Source organism: Drosophila nasuta, chromosome 2R, assembly GCF_023558535.2.
Source record: "Drosophila nasuta strain 15112-1781.00 chromosome 2R, ASM2355853v1, whole genome shotgun sequence".
Classification (NCBI taxonomy): domain Eukaryota; kingdom Metazoa; phylum Arthropoda; class Insecta; order Diptera; family Drosophilidae; genus Drosophila; species Drosophila nasuta.
In genome coordinates, this window is record NC_083456.1 from 27,406,462 (window position 1) to 27,428,117 (window position 21,656).

The 21,656-nt window shown below is 43.5% G+C and overlaps 1 protein-coding gene across 6 annotated transcripts in view; it reads right to left on the bottom strand.

Annotated features, from left to right (window-relative positions):
• The window catches only part of LOC132784747 (serine-rich adhesin for platelets), a 71,588-nt gene that overhangs the window by 1,422 nt on the left and 48,510 nt on the right, over positions 1–21,656 (bottom strand). For 4 of the 6 annotated variants that reach the window (XM_060790573.1, XM_060790572.1, XM_060790571.1 and 1 more), the window contains 5 exons: positions 7,336–15,144; positions 1,305–1,489; positions 670–864; positions 346–600; positions 8–282 (listed from right to left, as the gene is read on the bottom strand). In XM_060790573.1, the coding sequence (XP_060646556.1) occupies positions 8–282; positions 346–600; positions 670–864; positions 1,305–1,489; positions 7,336–15,144 (8,719 nt within the window). The remainder of the gene's footprint in view (positions 1–7; positions 283–345; positions 601–669; positions 865–1,304; positions 1,490–7,335; positions 15,145–21,656) is intronic. The other 2 variants (XM_060790576.1, XM_060790575.1) reach the window with 1 other exon arrangement.

The window sequence follows — 21,656 nt, forward strand, 5'->3', positions numbered from 1 at the left end:
CGCTTACCTCTTGCAGAAGGCATCACAGGTGCCGTTGGTCTTAATCGGACTCAAGTGCTTGGCCTCCTTGACCAGCACATGCAGCTGGCCGCCCTTGGTGCTTCGATCCGACTTGGAGGCAACCGATTTGATGCTGCCGCCGAACTTGCGCAGATTAGACGAGCTGCCCGTGAGGCTGGAGCCACGCGAGAAGATCGAAGATTTCAGATTCTCTGGAGGAATGTATTTTAAGCCAACCACAATATCGCCGCGATAAGTGGCCACCTCATCAAAAGGTTCGCTCTGCGAGTAGATAAATAAATTGATTAAAGAAAGGATCTTTTGAGAAATGCTATTTAAACTTACGCGTTCCTGAAGTAGATACCACTGTGATTGCGGATTGTCAAAGAGGCGACCCTGCAGATTGACGCTGACTTCGCCCAGGAAATCGTTGCGTCCAAACATATCAGAGTGCCACACAGTTAGCCACAATGTGCGTGTTTCCAGGCTGGAGATTGGCGTGTGGAAGCGCAGAGTTTCATCGAAGATCGGGTTGAGTGTGTGTTTCTTAACTTTGGTCTTGCGCTTGCCAGCCTTTGACTTGTCGGGCAGCAGATAGACCTGCAAAATGAAGTAAAGAAGGAGTTTTAGTAAGTTTGTTTTAGTTGGAGAAGTATGGGGAATAGTTACCTTCACGTAGGGATCGCTGCGATTGCGCTTGGCGTCCACAGCAGCTAGATCTTTGCAGCGCACCACGTGTATCTCCAATGCACCCAACTTGTAGTTATACTGCATGCCAAACTCCACCTGACCCTTGACCACAACGGTACCATAGCGACCTTCTCCGGCGCCTGAGTAAACGCTGGCCATGGACTCAGAGCGAACCTGCAAAAGAGAGAGATGGATTAGATGAGTTTGAAGATGTAAATTTACGATGGAGCGAGAATTAGTAGAATGCGAATTCATGGGTAGTAAATCGGATGAAAAGAGAAGCGTATCGAAATGAAATAAATCAAAGAGATGTTGAATTCAAAATGAAGAATAGATTTCTTGATGATTAAGTTTATAGAAAATAGAGAAATAAATTGAAAATTATCGAAAGAGCAAATAATAAAAGTTCCTCTATTCCCAACTTTCAGAAAGGGGTTGAATTACTACTACGAAAATGAGGAAGACGTCTATTAAAGTTTAACTCTTGTGTAGTTTATCGGAGAGGACTTAAATAAAGATGGTTACTTTTAAAGAAAGATTTTCAATTTGATGGCTAACAGAAGACTACTGAGTAGGAATAGAACCAACAATATTTTCGAATAGTAAGTACTTACGCCCAGGGAGCTGAGACTGCTGCGATTCTGATGCATCGCCACGAGACGATCGATGTCCTCGTCGGATTGCACTGGCCACGCTTCGCTGGAGGCACGCGACTGTATGGGACTGGAGGCAGCATCCGTATGTCGTTGACCAATTACCGGCGAGTGGCTTAACTCCTCGGCTGCTGCCTTGGCTTCCTCTGTAATCAGATTGAAGAGAAATAGAAATAAACACATCATTAAACGACTTTCTTCCGCAATTACGCACAACTAATGAGTACACTCAACAAAAACAAACACACACACATCAACACACACTCATCGAACATTTAAGAGTAATTTGCAATCAGTCGATCAAGCTGTGATTAAAGAAATGATTCAGTTGCAAAGTTTTGAGCGACATGCAACAGGCAGGCAATGGTAGGTGGCAGGTGGCTGGTGGCAAGTGGCTGGTGCTAGCTGTGCCGCCATACCTTGCACCTCCTGGAAGGTGACATGCAACGGCGTGCGGCGTTGCAATGTCAGCGACAGTCGTGCACCAGGTGCAACAGCAGCAGCAGCTGCCGCAGCGCCCGGCATCATCTCCTCCTCGAGCGTTTCCAGAAAGCGATCCGAATTGGAACGCAAACTGTCATCCCAGGTCCAGGCGCGCTGCTTCAGCTCCTGCTGCTGATGCTGCTGCTGTTGTGCCTCCGGTTGTGGCAGTGCTGGCGGCGTTGGTGTCGCCTCTTGCACCCTCATAAAAACCGTAGTTGTTTCTGCTTCTTCGACTTGCTCACTTTGCTGCCTGCTGCTGTTACCGCTGCTGCTTGTGGCAGCTTCGCGTTGCTTCATCTCCAGTATGTAGGCCGCCACTTTGGCATCGATATCATCATCCTCCTCATCGTAATCGTAATGATAGCTGCCACCCCTTCGGCCTCTGCAGTCGCCGGCGTTGCAACGCAGCAGCTGCCACAGCCAGTTCAACTTCGATTTGTGCCAATAGCTGTGGCGTTGTCGTTGCCGTTGTTGGTGTCGTCGTCGCCCACGACGGCGCCAGCAACCACAGCAGAGTTGCCGCAGCCAGCGGCGGCGTCGCGTACTTTTTGCAGTCAGTGTTGTGGCTGTTGTGCTGCTGCTGCTGCAGCAACTGTTGCTGTTGCGCAAACGATTGAGGGCAGCATATTGAATTTTGCCCGTTGTCGTTGGTCCGCCGCCCGCTGGCGTTGTCTTTATGCCCATCGACTTCTGGCCATAATTGTGCACAGCTGCTGGCTGTGTTGCAGTTGCACGCGCGGGACGCACAAACGCATTGTAACCGGTGGCATCTTTGGGCGACTCACGCTGCCCACTTCGTTGGCCCCGTTTGCCAATTAAACGCGTCACTTTTTTCATTATCACAATTAAATGCAGCTTTTTTTTTGTTCGTTTTCAGAAGTACTTCAAGACATTTCGTCGTTTGTTATTGTTAGTTGCGATTGTTGTTGTTGTGGTCGTCTGTTGCCAGCTGTTGCTTTTTATTTACACTTGGTGTGAGTTTTTGATAAGACACAGCGATAAGCAATCTAAAGGGGAAAACTATGACACGTAATTGGGTTTTGCATTTCGAACAACTTATCTTAACTCACACAACAGAACGCTTGGGGGAGGAAAGAAACAAAATCAAGGCTGGCAGAACGACGTCAATTTAATTGAAAAAAGTGTTCAAATTGCACTTGAACTTGCCTTGCAGCCTTGGCTACGAAATTCGGCAACCAAAAAAACTCGCAATTAGATACTACTTGGCATCGGGTGTCAGCATAACGCCCATAATTAAGCTGAAGGTTTGCCCCAAACAGCGTGTGTAAACACACAAATAATTGGGCCATATAACGCCCAAAGCGAATTGAATCATGCGAAAGCGAGTTCGAGTACTGCTCGTGTCTGTATTTATATCATTGTTCTGGGGAATAATAAATTTATGACGGAGTCTAGAGTGTAAATTTCACTAAGTATATTTTTGGTATGGTTAAAGAAAGCTCTGTCTATCAGTGTCTAAGTATAGTTTGATCTAAGATACTACATGAAATAAATTTAGCAAATTTTCAAACAAGTGTTGTAGACAGCTGAAATTTGCTTTGCGAATTTTTGACTCCACCTTTTGGCTGCTCGAATTAAAGCGAATTAAGAACACAGTATATTTAAAATACTACAAATGTCTATTTATAGTTTTAAGAACACAGTATATCCAAAATACTATCAATGCCCATTTATAAATTGTTATTAAAGCGAACTCAATTTAAGAACATAGTATGTATATCTAAAATGCTATAAACTATACATAGTATAACTTTTAACTGAGTTCAGGAAAGAATTGTAGGTAGTAAATTCCAACAATGGCTTTATCAGCCATTTTGTTATGACTTCAATCATTTTTCTTCATCTCACATCACTTTTGATTTTATTATGTGCTTATTGTACTATTATCCATTTATGGCTGCTGGATATTTTGCATTCAGCTGCGGTTTTCTTATTTCACTACATTTTATTTGGCATTACTGTGAAAATTCTCTCGAATGCAGTCACGATTTATTGACTCGCTTTTCATGCATACTTTATATGCTTTATGGCCCAGCCCCCGTTGGCCATAATTTCTGCTAGTTTGGCATACTTAAAGACCACAAAGTGAGACAGCCACAGAGAGAGAAAGAGAGAGAGAGACGAAGTTGGGGTGTTCAAGGCAAACCCTAAACCAAAACGAAAATCAACAAAAACCACGAGAGAGAAAAAAAAAACACTTTCACTTGACGTCGCACGAGTGTTGCGAGTGTGCGAGTTTTGAGAAATATTTATTTCGATGCGCTTCTCGATTTCGATTTCAATTTTAATTTCGATTTCAATGCGAGTTTCGAGTTTGAGTTTGTGTGTTTTCCAATGTGGCGTGCAAAGTGCCGTTGTGGCATGGAGCGTGTCGCGTTTGGCCAGAGCCACTGAACCACTGAACTAGTGAGAGACGAGAACTCTCGCCTCAACTCAAGCTCGAGATGTCCGCAAATCTAAGTTATATTCAATTATTGAAATATTGAACTTTCGCCTTCTGGGGTCGAGCGCCAATGAAAGTGCAATTAACGAAACGATTCGATAAATGTGGCAAGTGCAACAGAGATGGCAACAGCCACAGATCTGTCACAGATCTTTCCGTTCGTGCCGTAAAGGTTAATTTGATTACAAGCATTGACTGACATAATAATGGGTGTGTCGTTAGTTGTTCGAATAGAGAAAAATACAGAAACAGGGTGCTTCCGAATGTTTACATATTTAAATGTGCTTAAATCGGCATTTAAAAATGCCCGGATGGCCAACCACTTCCGTGCTGCATGTGGCGCATTGCACCATGTTGCACAGTGGTGCAGCCAAGCACGAAAATAATGCAAAATCCATTTGATGCAATTGTTGTTGTTGTTGTTGCTGGTGTTGTCACAACTGTTCGGGTTCAAAAACATTAATTACTTTATGCAAAAGCAAATAATACACAGCACCGAGTCGGCTCGTTCAGGAAATAAACAAGCAGCAAAACACTTTATCAACGTCAATGTGCTTAAATGATATTGTACGCAGACATTCGAGTGTACTCATTTTTCAGCCTCTGCTTCAGCTTCGGCTTCGGCTCAGATCCATTGAACCATTGGCCAACCGAATAATTGTGTTTTTTGGTAACAACAAACCAAAACAATCTCGTTACACAAAGCTGTTTAAATACAGCAGTCGAATTGGCTCGAAGAGAGATTTGCATTAGTGATGGCAGCGTGATCGATATTTAAATGAATATTCATGTAATGTGGAACTTATAAAGCTTGATTGATATATGATTGAATAAAGCGATTCAAACTTTTGAAGCGTGGAAGATTCTTAATTGAATAATCAGTATTTTAAATACATGTTTTGATGACGTAAAGAGAGACTTGAGATTATGACTCATCTGCTTGAATACAGCAAGTATTTTTAGCTTCTAAATGATTGAAAGATCACGACAGAACACTCCTTGAAGAATGCTTTGGAATTTAAAAAAAAGTATGAGCACAATTTTTAATAATCATAAATGCACAATACTATACATAAATAAAAGTCAGTTAGGCAAACATTATTATGCAATAGCTAAAAGCAGCTATACAGATACTACAAATTTAATCATGATTGATTATGGTGAAAGTGCAAAACTTTGTGTACTTAGTTTACTAATTTAAACCGTTGTACTTTGCACTCAAGAAATCGTATTCTAAATTTTATTTATTTGAGAATTAAACTTTATAAATAAAATAAAGAAAATGTATTTTATTTCAATCTTTAAACTGATTGATGCACAATAGAAATATCCCAGCTAATTACATTCAGTTCTCATTGAACTTCCCTTTATTATAAAGTGCCTTCTACCCCAACAAGCCACAACTTTGACACTTGTTTATGTTGGTTTAACAACTCGACCAAATTGAATTGTCTTTGCATTCAATTAAGTCGCATGTATTTTAATAAGCTCTCTGAATTTTGCAGAATTTAGTGGTTCCCACAATTTATGAACTTGATTTCAAATTGTTTCATTAACATGCGACGCACACTTCACATAATTATATGCAGTAAAGTATTGTCTTGCCACATTCCCCCCCCCACGCAGTTTTGCAACTCCACCCTTTACCTCCTTTTGAGTCACGCGCCCATCCCTAGTTTGACACAATGGAAACAAAGTTCAAAGCCCGCCTGCGTGTATCGCAAGGTTCGAGTGTATATATTATGAGCAAGAGTTTAAAGTCGAGTACCAGTTTCATTGACCAAGCTGCAAAACAGCTTTTTTTGGCCAACTAATAAATAGGCAACGACAGCAGCAGCAGCAGACGCAAAAACAACAACGAGATGATGAACAACTGACGCCCCCGTCAAGCGGAACTGGCATCAACATCCACATCCACATTCACATCCACATCAACAGTTGGCGCTTTGGCGAAAATCGCTTTAACTTGAACCGAGCGAAGCTGGCAACGAGCATAGCGCTTAATATGGATACAGTTAATTGACCTTGATTGAGTTTATTTTGGTCAGAATGCCCCACGGGCACAAACAGACAGTCCCAAAACATTCTTCACTACGACGATTTGGCTGTCTATAAGTAACATATTCGTTTTAGGGAGACGAACTCAAAAGGGAACATGTAAGACACAAAAAGAGGCCTAAAGAAAATAGTGTCATAATAGAAATAGTTTATAGGGTAGCAGACCTAAAAGTGGGGTATGTAAGACTTGTTAGTTCACAAATTAATACTTGACAAATTCAGGTTTAAATAGTAAACTTAATCAATTGCTTTTAGATTGCCAATTAAAATTTAAGTACATTAAATTTGCTCAAATTTGTTAAGCCCATGCTTGAAGGCGCTAAATAGAATGCCAAATCGATTAGCCTACTATAATCTTTACCTTGATCACGAGCATAAACTTAACAGTATTAATCAAGCAATAAACATATCAGGCAATGACATTGCAGCTAATCACAGTCAACAAAGGTGTTATATATTATTAGGTAGATCAACTGGTCCCAGTAATCGTTTTTTCCCCACATAATAATAATCACATTGAACATTTGATAAGCCACCACAAAGAACCCCAAGACTTCCTAAAGTCTTAATACAACTCAATCTAGTTTTTGATTCAAGTTTATGAATCATCTTGAGCTTAAAACATTTTAATCAAACTCAGGAAAAGCCAGAAATATTTTTGCAATGTTATTCGCAAACAACAGAATGTTAAGCACCTAGAACTCAATTGAGATGTCTTATTACTACTAATATGCTCATCAACAATAATTGCTAATTAGAGCGGATTAATCAGCATTAAGCTGCGCATACTTCATAAATCCTTTTAGCACGTTAGAGCCAAGCAACAATTGGCCTAAACAGCCGCCAAAAATGTGTGGCAACTATGCGAAGCATGCGTCAAATACAACGCCTAGGCACCACCTCGAGGTATGTGTGTGTGTGTGTCAATGTATCTTTGTATCTTGTATGTGTATCTTTGAGATAGTTTAAGCACTTTAATGAACTCACCCGCTGACATATTTAAACGTTTGCGCGCATCGCGTTTGGAGTAGAGGAACTGTTGCAGTCCACCTGTGATTTTCTTGTTTCCGCTGCCCGTGGAGCTGTTGCTTGACACACCAATGCTGCTCAGACTGATGCTGTTGCCACTGGCCGCAGCAGCAGCACGTGCCGCCAATCCTGGCGAGCGATAGCGTGCACTCTTTGCGCTGCCCGTCGATGAGGGCGTGTAATTGAGGGCACTCTGTGACTTGGTGATGGGTGTGCTAGTGAAAGCCGCGCCCACCGAAGCCACCGAGCTGGTGGGCAGACGTGGCAGCGAGTTGGTGCTTGCCACCTGCACGCCACCCGTTAAACTGCGTGGCAGAGTGGAGCGATTGACACTGAACTGTGCTGCTGCGCCTCCCTCGTCGCTGGAATCCGTTTCGTAGATGGCATCGGGCACACTTGAGCGTCGCACATCTTTTGAGGAGTCTGCACAGGAGCTGGCCGAGGAGAGCCAAGGTTTGGCGGGCGATGCCTCGAGCTGATGATGATGGACATCGCCGCCACCGATGCTGCCACAGGAGCGCACACGATCGAGTTGCTCGCGGCTGAGACTCTGCTGATGCTGGCTGAACAACAGATCGCCTGCCGATCGGCGCTTTGCCACAGCCAAAGCGGACGCAGACGATGAGTTGTCTCTGTCTAGCTGGCTCAGCTGGCTGAGCCTCGTTCTGCTGTCGCCATTAGCCAGTAATGCCGACTCAAAACTGCCGCGCCACGAGAAGCGCTCATAGTCGCTTGCCACGCCGCACTCCTCTCCCTGATTCTCTCCCGATGCTGTTCCTGTTGCAGCTCCCGCTCCTGCTGCTGTCAGATGATGTGCTGCTCCAGCTGTCAGTTGTCCATGTGCCTGACTCTGATGTGTTGAGTGTGGCGCCGAGTTGCCGGCGCCATCCAGCAGCAAATCATGCGAGCGACTGCGCAGCTTCAACTGCTTCAGTGGCAGCGTCTTTAGCTGCTCCACCTCATCCTCCTCGTCCTCCGTGGTGGTGGCCGATATCTTGGCCTGCACCCGACGACTGTGTCGCGTCGATGTCGGCGTCTCATTGCCGCTGCTCACCTCATGCATCAGAGCCACCAAACGGGTGCCAATGTGTTGCATCACCTTGGCAAACAGCTGCGGCGAACGCTGCTCTGTGCTGCCCATCGACACGCGATCCTCATCTGCTGGCACAGGCTGTGGCTGCTCCTCCGTAGCCACCTCACCCACTGCCACTTTGCTAAACGAAGCCACCAACTTCTGATAGACAAAAGCCGTGTCTCCGTTTAGAGCATGTGCCTCATCCAGCAAACCGCCATCGCCACGCACGCCTTCCTCATCCACCTCGAATTTGTTGATAATCTGCTGACAGCTGGCCGAGATCTGCGCCTTTAGCTGTCCCTTGTGCTCTGATCCCTCCAGATCCGAGCTTGTATAGTCCGAGGAGTCATAAGAGTCCGACCAAGTGTCCTCGCTGCTCAGATACTCGACTATCTCGCGCACCTGCTCATCGTTGATGCCCGGTACGGTTTTCATCAGACGCGTCAGCTCGTTCTCAAAGTAAGCCAACTGCGCTGGTCGCGATTTGTTGGCCGCCTTGCTGGCCAAGCGGCGCACTGAGCTAGGCGTACTGCCCGCACTTGGCGACTGTCCCGGGAGTTGATTTCCGCCTTGCACCTGACTCTGACTCTGTTGGGCATTCGCTGTGGCCACAATGAGTGTCTTGAAGAACTGCCGCATTTTGCTCATCATCAAATTGGTCTCCTCATCGGAACTCCAGTTGTTGAAGCTATCCTTGCGCACCAGATTCGAACTGGTCGTGACACTTGTGCTCCCTGTCACTGGCAGCGCTAAAGGATTTAGCGTAACTCGGCGTGGTGCGGCTGCTGCTCCTGAACTCGTGCTCGGCATATCCATTTTGGCCAGACTAATTGCGGCGCTGTCACTGCTAGCGAAAGGTTCGCGATCCTCGCTAATCTGTCCCAACGCAGGCGTCGGCGATTTGCTCGGCTCGCAATCCGGAGACTTTAACAGATCATCGTTGCTGCCCACAAATCCGCTGTCGCGACTGTGATGCTGTTGCTTCTTGGCCTGCGCTTGCGCCTGTGTGGCACAATCCGTGACCGACGTGGCGCCATCAGCCGCCTCGTGCAACTTCTTTTCGTCGAGGGAATCGTGACGCTTCCGAAGCTGCTTCTTCCGTTTGATTGTGTCCGACGAGCTGCCATCGGACGCACGATCTCCGGCATTAACCAGATGTATGACAGTGTCATCGCAACCAGCCTCTGATTCTGAAGTATCCTCAGCTGCTGCAGCTGCTGTGGCGGTGACATCCAAGGGATCCAAGGCATCGGGCAGCAACAGATTGTCTAGGGACGAGTTGTGGCTGCGTGGCGTGCCTCGAGCACGCACCAAACGCTTGCGACGCTGACTGGGACTTGGATGTCCTTCGCTATCGCTGCCCACACTGCCGCCACTCTCATCGCTATCCACCTGCTTCTCACCGCCACTGAAGCCCATGAAACCGGACAGGAAATATTTCTCCAGCCGCGAGGAAGCCAAATCCGCGGCACTATGTGCACCATCCAGCAACTGATCCTCGTGAGGCAGCGAGTCCACGCTCTCCGAGCACTCGGAACTCACCTCAGAGGCTGTATCGTCACCACGCGTATCTATGGAGCTCATCACCTTGCCATCGCCGAGGCCAAAGAAGAAGTATTTCTCCAACTCGGAGGCACTCAAACGATGATGATGCTGCAACGTGCGTTGCCGGCGTCGCTCGGCCATATCGTCCAGATCGTCCTGCTCTTCCAGTTCGTTGTCAGCACGCATCGAGGCCACCTCGCTCTCCTCGCAACTTTCTTCGACAATTGTGTGCAACGTAAAGTCAATTGCCGAACGATTATAGCCACGCAGCTCCTCTTCGCGGTCCAGGTACATAATGCGTCCACCCAGCTCGCCATCTCCCTCCGCATCTTCGGAATCTGTGGCTGTGGGTGTTGTGGTGGCATTGCTCAGATTGTCATCGTCCTCATCAAGATCACCGCGTTGACTCAGCTCCTCCACCCAGGAATCATCGTCAGCCAAGCCATCGTCGAGGCTGTTTTTGGCATTGGCTGCGGATGTTGTTGGCTCGTTAAGGGAATCCACGCTGTAGGAATCACGCGACAATTCCCGCTCGCTTGGCGTCGGTGTTGGAATCAGCTCATGGCCAAGTCCAACAGCGACTCCGATTCGCAAATCAATTGGCATTGTGTCTAGAGTGGGTGACTCACTGCCAAAGTTCTGGCCAAAAGTGTTGACGTTATTGTTGCTGTTGCTGTTGTTGTTGCTGCCAATCGTTGGCATTTCATAATCGTTGTCGTTACTCGCTATCGTTGTTGTTGGGCTTTCGTTGTCTTTTGTAATCATCACTAAACTGCGATATTTGGCCGAAAGTGAATTCTTCACTGCACTTGACGTTGTTGTTATTGTTGTTGGTGCTGCTGTTGCAGTTATTGTAGTTGTTGCTGTTTCGTTAGCTGTTGTTGCTTGACTGCTTTGCAGTTCTTGGTGACTGCCAAATATTTTGTCGTATTCGTTTTCACAACTTTCAAACACACGCGATTCATTCACATTCACATTAACATTCACTACGTCACAGTTGTTGCTGCTGCTGCTGTTACTTTGTTGGCCAACAACAAAAACGGCTCTGCTGCTGCTGTTGCTGCTATTGCTTTTTGTCTTTTGTGCTGCGAAATCGCCGTCATTATGGCCACCGTTGTTGCTGTTACTACTACTATTATTATTATTACTATTATTATTGTTGTTGTTGCTCGAGTACAACGTTAGGCGCGCGTTTGGCTCTTCAACCGCAACGTTTAACATTTCATTTTCGACTGACTCCGCTTCCCATACCAATGCCGAACGCGACTGCGACTGCGACTTCACTTCGGCTGCGCAATCGGCTTCGTGCTGAGCGATAGCAACAGGTAGCTCGCGAGAGTGAGAGAGCGCACGTTTATTACTCTCAGCAACACCACCACCATCTGTTGCTCTCGTTTGTTTTACAGCTACCTGCTGGCGCTCTTCTTGTTCTTGTTGTAGTAATAGTTCAGGTGCTTTACTCGCTGCTGTGAGAGAGTGAGAGTGCGACGAGTAATCGTCGTCGTAGTCAGGGTCCAACAAATCGTCGTTTATTTTGCATGCTTCGCTGCCCGTCATAACTTCCTCCTCACCCTTTGGCTTCTCTGTTGCCTGCGTTTGCACAGCTGTTCGCTCTTCTATGGCCATCGACGCTGTCGTTGCTGCTGCTGCTAGTGCTGTTGTTGTTGTTTGCATGACTGCCACTTTATTATCGGTGTTTGCTTTTACCTGCGGCCGCCGCCGCTGCTGTGAAAATCCAAGAGTTGCCGTTTCTTCTTCGTCTGCTTGTTCTTCCTCATTTTCGTTTACATGTTTACCCTGCTGAGCGTTGTTTGCGCTTTGTTTCGCTGCTTCGCTTTCGTCATTAGAATTTACATTTATGTTTTTCTCGGAATGGGTTTGGGTTTGCGTTTGCTTTAACAATACGAGGGTTGCCTCCTGTGCATTACCTGAACACCCTGGGCTATTATTATCGCCACTGCTGCAGCTGCTACTGCACTCTATGGGCTTCTCCGCTTGGGTGGCAGCCGCAGCAATGCCGGACACCAGATGATCCTCATTGATTTCGGCAACGCCGCGTCGCAGTCGCTGCAATTTCAGTTCCAACTGTGAGTTTTGCTTGTGTAGAGCCAGCAAACGATTTACATCATTTGAAATGCTATGAAGTTCATCGCAAGCCGCCAGGACTGAGCTCAATTCCAGTGAAGATGACGAAGAAGATTGTTGTTGTTGTTGCTCCTCTGCATTGCTGCTTTGCTCTAATTGCTCTTTATTTTCGAGATCTGGCAACGCACGCATGCCGTGCAATATAACGCCACCAGCATTGGCATCGTCGTCTGTGCGGCCGCCGACAACAACAATGCAGTTGGCAAGCTCATCGCTTGAGTTGGCAACGCGGCGTTCACTTTCATCATCATCATCATCGTCGTCGTCGTTGTCGTGGTTGTCGTCAACATCACGTGCAGCTGCCAATGGTTGCTGTTGCTGCTGCTGTTGTTCTTCTGGCTCTTCGCCCAACGCCTTCACATAGTTGAGCACAATGCCGCAATCGGTACGCTCGGTATCGGTATCGTTATCGGACGAATCATCCAGATTGGCATCCGACGATGACAATGAATCACCTTCAGTGGACGAACTGCGTCGCACACGTGCCGCCTGCTGATGATGATGATGTCCCGCTTGTCGATTCACCACAAACACTTTGTTGAAGCGCCGTCGCTTTGGACGCCGATCCGCCACAGTTCCCGTATCATCCGAGTCACAAGATTCGGAGCTAGAGCTGCTGTCATCACTGCTGCTACTGCTGCTGCTGCCATCGGTGGTGCTGTGATGCACCATTTGCATGGCTGCTGCTGGTGGAGCTGGTGGCAACATTTCTTCTTCAGCTTGCATGGCTTTGGCCACATCATAGCTGCGTTGCACCAACTTGCGTGGGCTACGCGCATCTTCAGCCTCCGCATCGCTGTTGTCGTTGTTGCTGTTGCAATTACTGTTGCTGTTGCTGCTGCTATTGCTGTTGCTGCTGCTGTTGGCCGCCGCATAGCTTTCGCTGTGCAAATGGGCAATCGCTTCGTTTGGCTCGCTCTCGGACATGGTTGGCGCTTTATTTATAAACCGCTTGGAGGACAACGTTAAGCAGCTGCTAAAATGCTGTGACTCTAGCTGGCAATGTTGCTGTTGTAGTTGCTGTAGTTGCTGCTCTCTAGGCGCAACATTTTCGACTGCAACTTGGCTGTTGCTGCTGAAACGAGTTATTACCGCAGGAGCAGCAGCAGCCGCACTCAATGTGGCTCCAGTTGTGGTTGCTGCTGCTGTTGCTGTTGTTGCTCTTGTTGCTGGTACTTGATTTTTATGTATATTTGTTTCGTTTGCTGTTTCCACTGCTTCGTCGTCGTCTCTACTCGCCAGGTAGGTTTGTCTTTCTGTTTCTGTTTCTGCTGCTGTTGCTGTTGCTATTGCTGTCTCTGTTGCTGTTGCTGTTTTTGTTGCTGCTGCCGCTGCCGCTGTCGTTGTTAGTTCTTTTATGTTTTGCACTGTTTCGCATAGTTTTTGGCATTTATTTGGCAGCATCGCTTCGCACTTATCAGCAGTCACAGCACTCACAACAGCAGCAACATCAACAACATGTGCGCTAAATTTAACGCCGTCGCCGTCGTCGTCGCTGTTGCTGTTACTGTTGCTTTTATCACTCGCATTACACAATCTATGTGTTGTTGTGGGCGTTGCGACGACGTCAGCAGAGACGTCAGCTTCAACGTCGTCGTCGCCGTCAGCGTTAATACGAACTAGCGAGAGACGCGTTTGCGTTTGTTGTTGCTCACACGACGGCGTGCGCGGCGCTACTAAACCAAAACTTGTTGGAGCTGGCTTGAAAGCCATTTGACTGGCAGCAAGTTGTTGTTGCTGCTGCTGCTGCTGTTGTTGTTGTTGGGCCATACACAGACAGCCGGCTAAAGTTTCCAGGCTGCGACCCGCCGCTGTGCCATAGCCGGACGTTGTGGATGAAGACGTCGAGTTGGAGGCAGTGGAGCACAACGACTGCGTCATCAACGAGCCCAGCGAGGCGCTCAACTCTGGTGCCGAGGACTTAAAACCACCGCCGCCCAATCGGTGTGTTGCTGCTGCCGCTGCCGCTGCTCGTGTTGTTGTTGGCAATTGCTGATAGCTTTTCGTTGTTGCCGGCGGCGTTGCGTCAAACATGTTGCTCGCCGCGGCGAATTGCTGCGAATAGGCAACCATTGCCGCTGCTGCTGCCGCCGCTGCAGCCGCCTGTTGTTGCTGCTGTGACGACGAATTCGGTGTGGCGCTCGCCGCTGCCGCTGCTTGCCACAATTGTTGCAGCGAAGCGGCCAAATGTTCGTCCTGCTCCAGCAACGCGGTGCTGGGATGCTGCTCCAGCTGCCAATTGTGATAGGCAGCGAGTGGCACAGGAATCGGTACGGGCACAGGAATTGGGACATACTGTGGTTGAGTTGCTGCTGCGGCGGTTGCTGAGATGGTGGCATTGCAACCACAGCGATGATAGTGCTGATGGTGATGGTGACTCTTGAGGAAACGCGTCTTGATGCGCGCCTTCATGCTCAACGGCAGCGTGGCAGTCGTAGCCGGAGTCTGATTCTGATCGGAGCTTGTCTGTGAGCTGCTCTCCGCCTGCATATGGAGTTCTTCGTCTGTGCCTGTGCCCGTGTCGCTTTCCCGTATCTTGCTGCAATAGCCACGCAGCAGTTGCTGGCGTCGTTGCAACAGCGGCGAATCGCTGTCGCTGGAACGACGACGAAAGCGAGGCGGAGGCGTGGGTGTTGAAGGTGTCACGGAACTGGCGTAGGCAATCATTGTTGTGGTTGTTGTTGTCGTGGTGCTGGCTGCTATCATCGAGGGCTCAAAGTAATCCCAATCACAATCCTCTACATTGCTCACAATGCTGTGGCATTGATGTGTCGAGCAAGAAGAACTCGATGCACTGTCCGTATCATCGTCTTCCTCTTCCTCTTCTTCTTTGCACGACGATGAGGAGTCCGAGTTTAGAAACACCAACTTGAACTCATCCGCTTCGACACTGTAGTGTGACTGACCGGGGCCAGAGGTTGTGCTGCACCTGAACTCCAGTTCCGATGACGATGACGTTTCCATGACATCGCTGCCGGAAATAGCAGCTGCCAGCTGCGAGGCTGCAATTTAATAGGGTGGATTTTTTTCGGTTGTAGTTTTTTCGTCGCAATTGGCTTAAAGTTGACCAACACCACAGCAGACACGTATTAATGAAAAATACTGGTTTAGCACAAGCGAAATAGTGGTTACACTTTTCTTTTTGGTTTTTACGTTTGGTTAATTTGTTAGAGGGTGGTTAATGCAACGAAGCCTGCACCACAAAAAAATACAATACAATTCAAGCTCTTGGCCATGTTTAGTGGTTGCAAAGTTGTGTTAGTTGTGAACTTATGGTTAGTTTCGTTTTAATGTTACCTCGAGGTTTTACAATGCCTTAAACTTAGATTAATGATACTAAAAAACAACCCATTTTCCATATGTATACGAAAATGATGAATTCCAAAGTTGAAATTACTTAAATTAATTAATTCTTTGGCATTCATGTTCATTAAAAATACTGCTACAGACAATTAATGGAAATAAATATGGTTTTAGGGTTAGAGTTTTACAAAGTTTTAAACACAGATTAATGATGATAATAACCCATTTACCTTATGAGTAAAAATATAATTAATTTGTATTATTTGAAATTAATGTTGATAAAAAATTCAACAATAGTTTTTTAAATGAGGGTTTCAAACAGGGAGAGTTAAAACTCATCCTAACTTTTTTTAGGTGAATGAAAAAGAATAGTCTGATAAACAACAAGTGAGAAGCCCACAGTTGAATGTGCTTAACTGCCTCCTTGATCCGCTACCCATTTTCAAAAAAAAGCAAACAATGTGGTATTATTCCTTAAATATACCAAATTATTATTTCGAAAAATACTAGCTTATACGGAAAGCCATATTTGGCATATTGATATACTATATACAACAAGAGAAGAAAATATACCAGATTGTCACTCGCACTAGTTTCGATAAGTAGATTATTTTCTACTAATGCTTGAAGTCATTAGCCAATTGTTTGTTTTTGCAAATCAATTTTGGCAATACAAGTTCATAAAATCATTATTTGCTTAATTTCAAATCCAAAAGTCTCTCATAACGCATCATTCTCATTGTTTGCGGAATATTACTGCAGTTGATGGCTCAAAAAGTTTATTATAATGTGAGTAGAATTTGAATTGAGGAAAGCATTTAAAGTTAATATCAATCAAACCAGATGCCGTTGTTTTTTTTTTTGAGATTTTCGAGTGTGGTCTGTGATAGTTTCAATACATCGTTGATTGTTGTTGAATAGTGTTGCCTGCTTTCTACTTTAATGCAACTTAACTTCAACCCGTCAAAAATGCCTTTATAAATAGCGCACTGTTCAAAAGAGCTAATGCCTATAAGCCTTGGCTCTATAATCAAAGCCATGACTTGTGTTTAAGATGTATAGCAAATTCTCCAATATGATACGGTCAAGTGTATGTAAGTTAACTTTATCTCGATTGGAAAATATTAGACTTGTTCTGGATCTTTGGCAAGCAGTCTCAGTTGAATACGAAAATCGGTTTTGCTTTCACAGAAGATTTGTGAACTCTGTTCGAACTGAAGCAAGCAAAAAAATTTCATTAAATTGTTAACCGAATATATTTGTGTTTGTAGTAATTTAGTTACTAAATTGATCGCATTATTCAATATTATTTTTTCCACCCAATTGTCTTTTACAATATACCCTCAAATTTGAAACATTTCTTTGCCAAATTCAATTCTTCCTTAAAAGGCTTGTAGGCGTACTCAACGCATTATTACTTTAGCAGGAGCAAAATCGAAGAAGGATCTGATAGGAGATGCTCATCATGTGTGAGCTCAACGCTGAATTCATTGTGTTTGCACAAACAACAATGCATGTTGCACAAACCGCTGCTGGCATCCGCCTCCGCAAAGCAAACATTTTGGCAACGCTCGCATTTCGGCTCGTTTCCCAAAATTGCTCTTTCAGGCAGCAGCAGCACGTTAAGGTGCACAAACACCCACACTAACACACACACACACACATGCGAAAAGATTAACGGCAGAGTTCTGACAGTCAGCCAGAGTTAGCTTAATGCGTGGGAGAAAACGAGCTTGCAGTTTTGAATGGATTTCACTGTGGGAGGCCAGGACAATGACAAACAAACAGCAGGACACAAAATTGAAGCACAACAAAGCACGGCCCGAGGAAAAATGCTAACATTTGTTCCAAAGACATCTGCGTGGTCGTATTCTCTTTGTGCGAATAAATATTTTGAACTTTGAACAAATTGCGCTTCTCGAATATCCAAAAAGCAGAGCTAGTTTAGTTTACATACTTTTTCAATTGACAAACTCCCAATTAAATGGGGCACCATTTATTGAATGGTTGCGGTCCATCAAATATCATTTGACAATAATAGATTTATGTATTGTTTTTTTATGATGTGTTCATATTTTCAGCTCAGTTCACGCAATGCACATCATCTTCCGAATTCTACTGCCTTTGCTGGCTTGTGTATTATACAATGTGAGTACTTTTTAGTAAAGAAATAGACAAAAACTTATTATTTCTACCTTTCAGGATGCTGTTACTTTTAAATTCACCAAATTTGTGTGCATAAATAATGCTAAGTCTGTTCTTACTGTCGAGGAATGTCGTGTACGAGCTGTAAATCGCAACAGAAATACTTTCAACTTGAACATAACTCTGCTGCATCCAGTTAACTGGGCTCGTATTGATGGACAAATCTTTAAGAAGGGTGAAAGTCTTAAGTATCAGCCTTGGCTATACTCAGCATCAATTGATGGCTGTCGTTTTGTTAAGAAAGCTTATCATCCCGTAGCCAATATTGTCTATAAGTTGTTTAAGCCGTTTTCTAATCTCAACCACACTTGTCCCTTTGAGGTTAGTATACAATTATTTTCTTTCACTTCTTAAAGTACATCACAATTTTTATTCATATTTTAGGGTACGATTCTGTTAAGAGGATTTTATTTGAGGTGGGACATACTACCAAATGCGATACCAACTGGCGAATATATGTTAAACATGAACTGGGTATTTTCTAATACTTCATCATTGACAACAAATTCATATTATGAATTCAAAGAGGATTTCTAAGATTCTAAAACTGTCTTAAAATTAACAATTATGTACATATATTGTGGCAAAGACATCTATGTCGTATTCTCTTTGTGTGAATAAATTTTTGAGCTATTCAAATTTCCATACTCGAATATCCCAATAGCATAGTTAGTTTAGTTTACACACTTTCAAAATTGACAAACTCCAATTAAATAGAGCATCATTAATTGATCGTTTAAAGCTCATCAATTGTCAATTGTCAATTGGTCATTTGTAATGTCTTATTTTTATTATGTTTTCATACGTTAAGCTCAACGTGACGCAATGCGCATCAACTTTAGTATTCTTTTGCCTTTGGTGGCTTGTGTATTATATAATGTGAGTAAAATTTAGTATAGAGGTAGTCAACTACTTATTATTTCTATCTTTCAGGAAGCTGTTCTTTTCAAGTTCACCAATTTTGTATGTGAAAATAATGCTAAAGCTGTTCTTACTGTCGAGGAATGTCGCTTACGAGCTGTTAGTCGCGATAGAAATACTTTCAACTTGAACGTAACACTGCTGCATCCAGTCAACTGGGCTCGAATTGATGGACAAATCTTTAAGAAGGGCGGAAGCCTTAGCTATCAGCCTTGGCTATACTCTGCATCAATTGATGGCTGTCGTTTTGTTAAGCGACCTTATCATCCCATTGCTCTTATTGTCTATAGGTTGTTTAAGCCGTTCTCCAATATCAACCACACTTGTCCCTATGAGGTTAGTAAACCATTATTTTCTTTCACTTGTTAAAGTACATCACAATTCTTATTCATATTTTAGGGTTCGATTCTTTTAAAAGGATTTTATTTGAGGTGGAACATATTACCAAATGCAATACCAACCGGCGAATATATGTTAAGCATGAACTGGATCTTTTCTAATACTTCAACACTGATAACAAATGCATATTTTGTTTTCAAAGAGGATGCCTAAGATTCTAAAGTACTTTTAATGTGAATATAATATAAGAATACTGTTTAAAAATGAATGTGCTAATATTGGGACAAGTACATTTGCGTGTTCATATTCTCTTTGTGCGAATAAATGTGTTTAGCATTTGAAATTGTTTTAAATATCCAAAAGCAGAGTTAGTCAAAATTGACAAACTCCAATTAAATGGTGCATCATTTATTGATCGCTTGAAATTCATAAACTTTTGATTGGCCATTTATAAAATATTAATTTCCATTCTGTGGTCATACGTTGAGCCCAACGTGACGCGATGCGCATAAGTTACAGTATTCTACTGCCTTTGCTGGCTGTGCTGGTATTATATAATGTGAGTAATGTTTATTTCATAGAAAAATGGCGTTTTATTTTTTTGTACTTTTCAGGAAGCTGTTGTGTTCAAGTTCACCAATTTCGTTTGCGAAAATCACGCAGAAACTCTTCTTGTTGTCGAGGAGTGTCGGCTTCGAGCAGTCAGTCGCGAAAAGAATGTTTTCAACTTTAATGTAACACTACTGCATTCAATTAACTCTGGTCGCATAGATTGGCAGATCTTTAAAAAGAGCGAAAGCCTTAGCTACCAACCTTGGCTCTACCATTCGTCAGTTGATGGCTGTCGTTTTGTAAAGCGGCCTTATAACCCTATTGCTATTATCGTCTATAGATTATTTAAACAGTTCTCCAACCTCAACCACTCTTGCCCCTATGAGGAAAGTCTTTATTTTATTTTTTTTCATTTGTTAAACAACAATATTCACAACTCTTATTCATTCCACAGGGCTCGGTTTATTTAAAAGGATTTTATTTAAGATTCAACATGTTGCCACATGCCATACCGACTGGCGAGTATTTGTTAGGCCTGACTTGGGTCTTTTCCAATACTTCAAAGTTGATAACCAATGCATATTTTGCATTTCAAGAGGATTCCTAGTGTTTTAATATACTTTTATTGTGGTCAATGGTTTATTATAATATCATAATTGAGCACGGTGAGGAATAATTCTGACATTAATATAATGTACCAAAGACATGTGCGACTGCCAATTCATTTGTGGGAATAAATATTTTGAGCCTTTTAAATTGTGGTTTTCGAATTTCGATTACAGAATGAAAATTGACTAACTCCAATTAAGTGTGACTTCATTAACTCAATCAAAATGCATATTTTGCATTTCAAGAGGATACCTAGAGTTCTTATGTGCTGTCATTGTGGACAATAGTTTATTATAATATATTGATAAAAATTGTGATGATGAAATGAATGAAAATGATGAAAATTGTGCCAAAAACGTGTTCGAATAAATTATTTGAGCTAATAAACCTAAGGGTTTAAAATACTTATTCAAAGAGTAGAGTATTTCGATTACATGGTGAAAATTGACAAACTTTAATCAAATGCGGCATCATTAGCTAATAAAAATTACCGCACATTCGAATGACAGAGTGCCAATAGTTTATAATGGACTATCTTCATTATTTGTTCAGATTTTAAGCCCAAAGCATCGTTATGTACATCGGCCTAAATATTTTACTGGCATCGCTGGCCTTTCTATTTTATAATGTGAGTATTGTATGCTATTTACTATAAATACATTAAATAACTAGAATACTATTTAGATAAAAATAACTAGTTATTTCTCCTTCACAGGAAGCTGTTATGTTCAAGTTTACCAATTTCGTTTGCGTAAATCACGCAGAAACTGATCTTGTGGTCGAGGAGTGTCGGCTTCGAGCAGTTAGTCGCGAAAAGAATACTTTCAACTTAAATTTAACTCTACTGCATTCAATGAACTATGGCCGCATAGATTGGCAGATCCTTAAAAAGGGCGAAAGCCTTAGCTACCAACCTTGGCTCTACTCTTCATCAATTGATGGCTGTCGTTTTGTTAAGCGGCCTTATAACCCTATTGCTATTATCGTCTATAGGTTATTTAAACAGTTCTCAAACCTAAACCATTCTTGTCCCTATGAGGTAAGTACTTAATTATTTTCTTTTATTTGGTACTCAACAATATTCACAACTCTTATTAATCCCACAGGGCTCGATTATTTTAAAAGGATTTTATTTAAGATTCAACATGTTGCCACATGCCATACCGACTGGCGATTATTTGTTAAGCATGACTTGGGTCTTTTCCAATACTTCAAAGTTGATAACCAATGCATATTTTGCATTTCAAGAGGATTCCTAGTGTTCTAATGTGCTTTAATTATGTTCAATGGTTTATTATATTATCATAATTGACTACGGTCCGAGGAAAATTTTAATATTGTGACAAAGACGTGTGCGGCTGCCAATTCATTTGTGGGAATAAATATTTTGAGCTTATCAAATTGAAGATTTCGATTACGGGGTCAAAATTGACTAACTCCAATTAAGAGCGACATCATTAGCTCAATCAAAATTAAAGCCCATGCAAATGTCATATGATCAATAATACGTTTATAATGTCTTCTTTTCATTAAGCGTTCATATTTTACGTGATGCATATCGGTTTCAGTATTCTATTGCCAACGT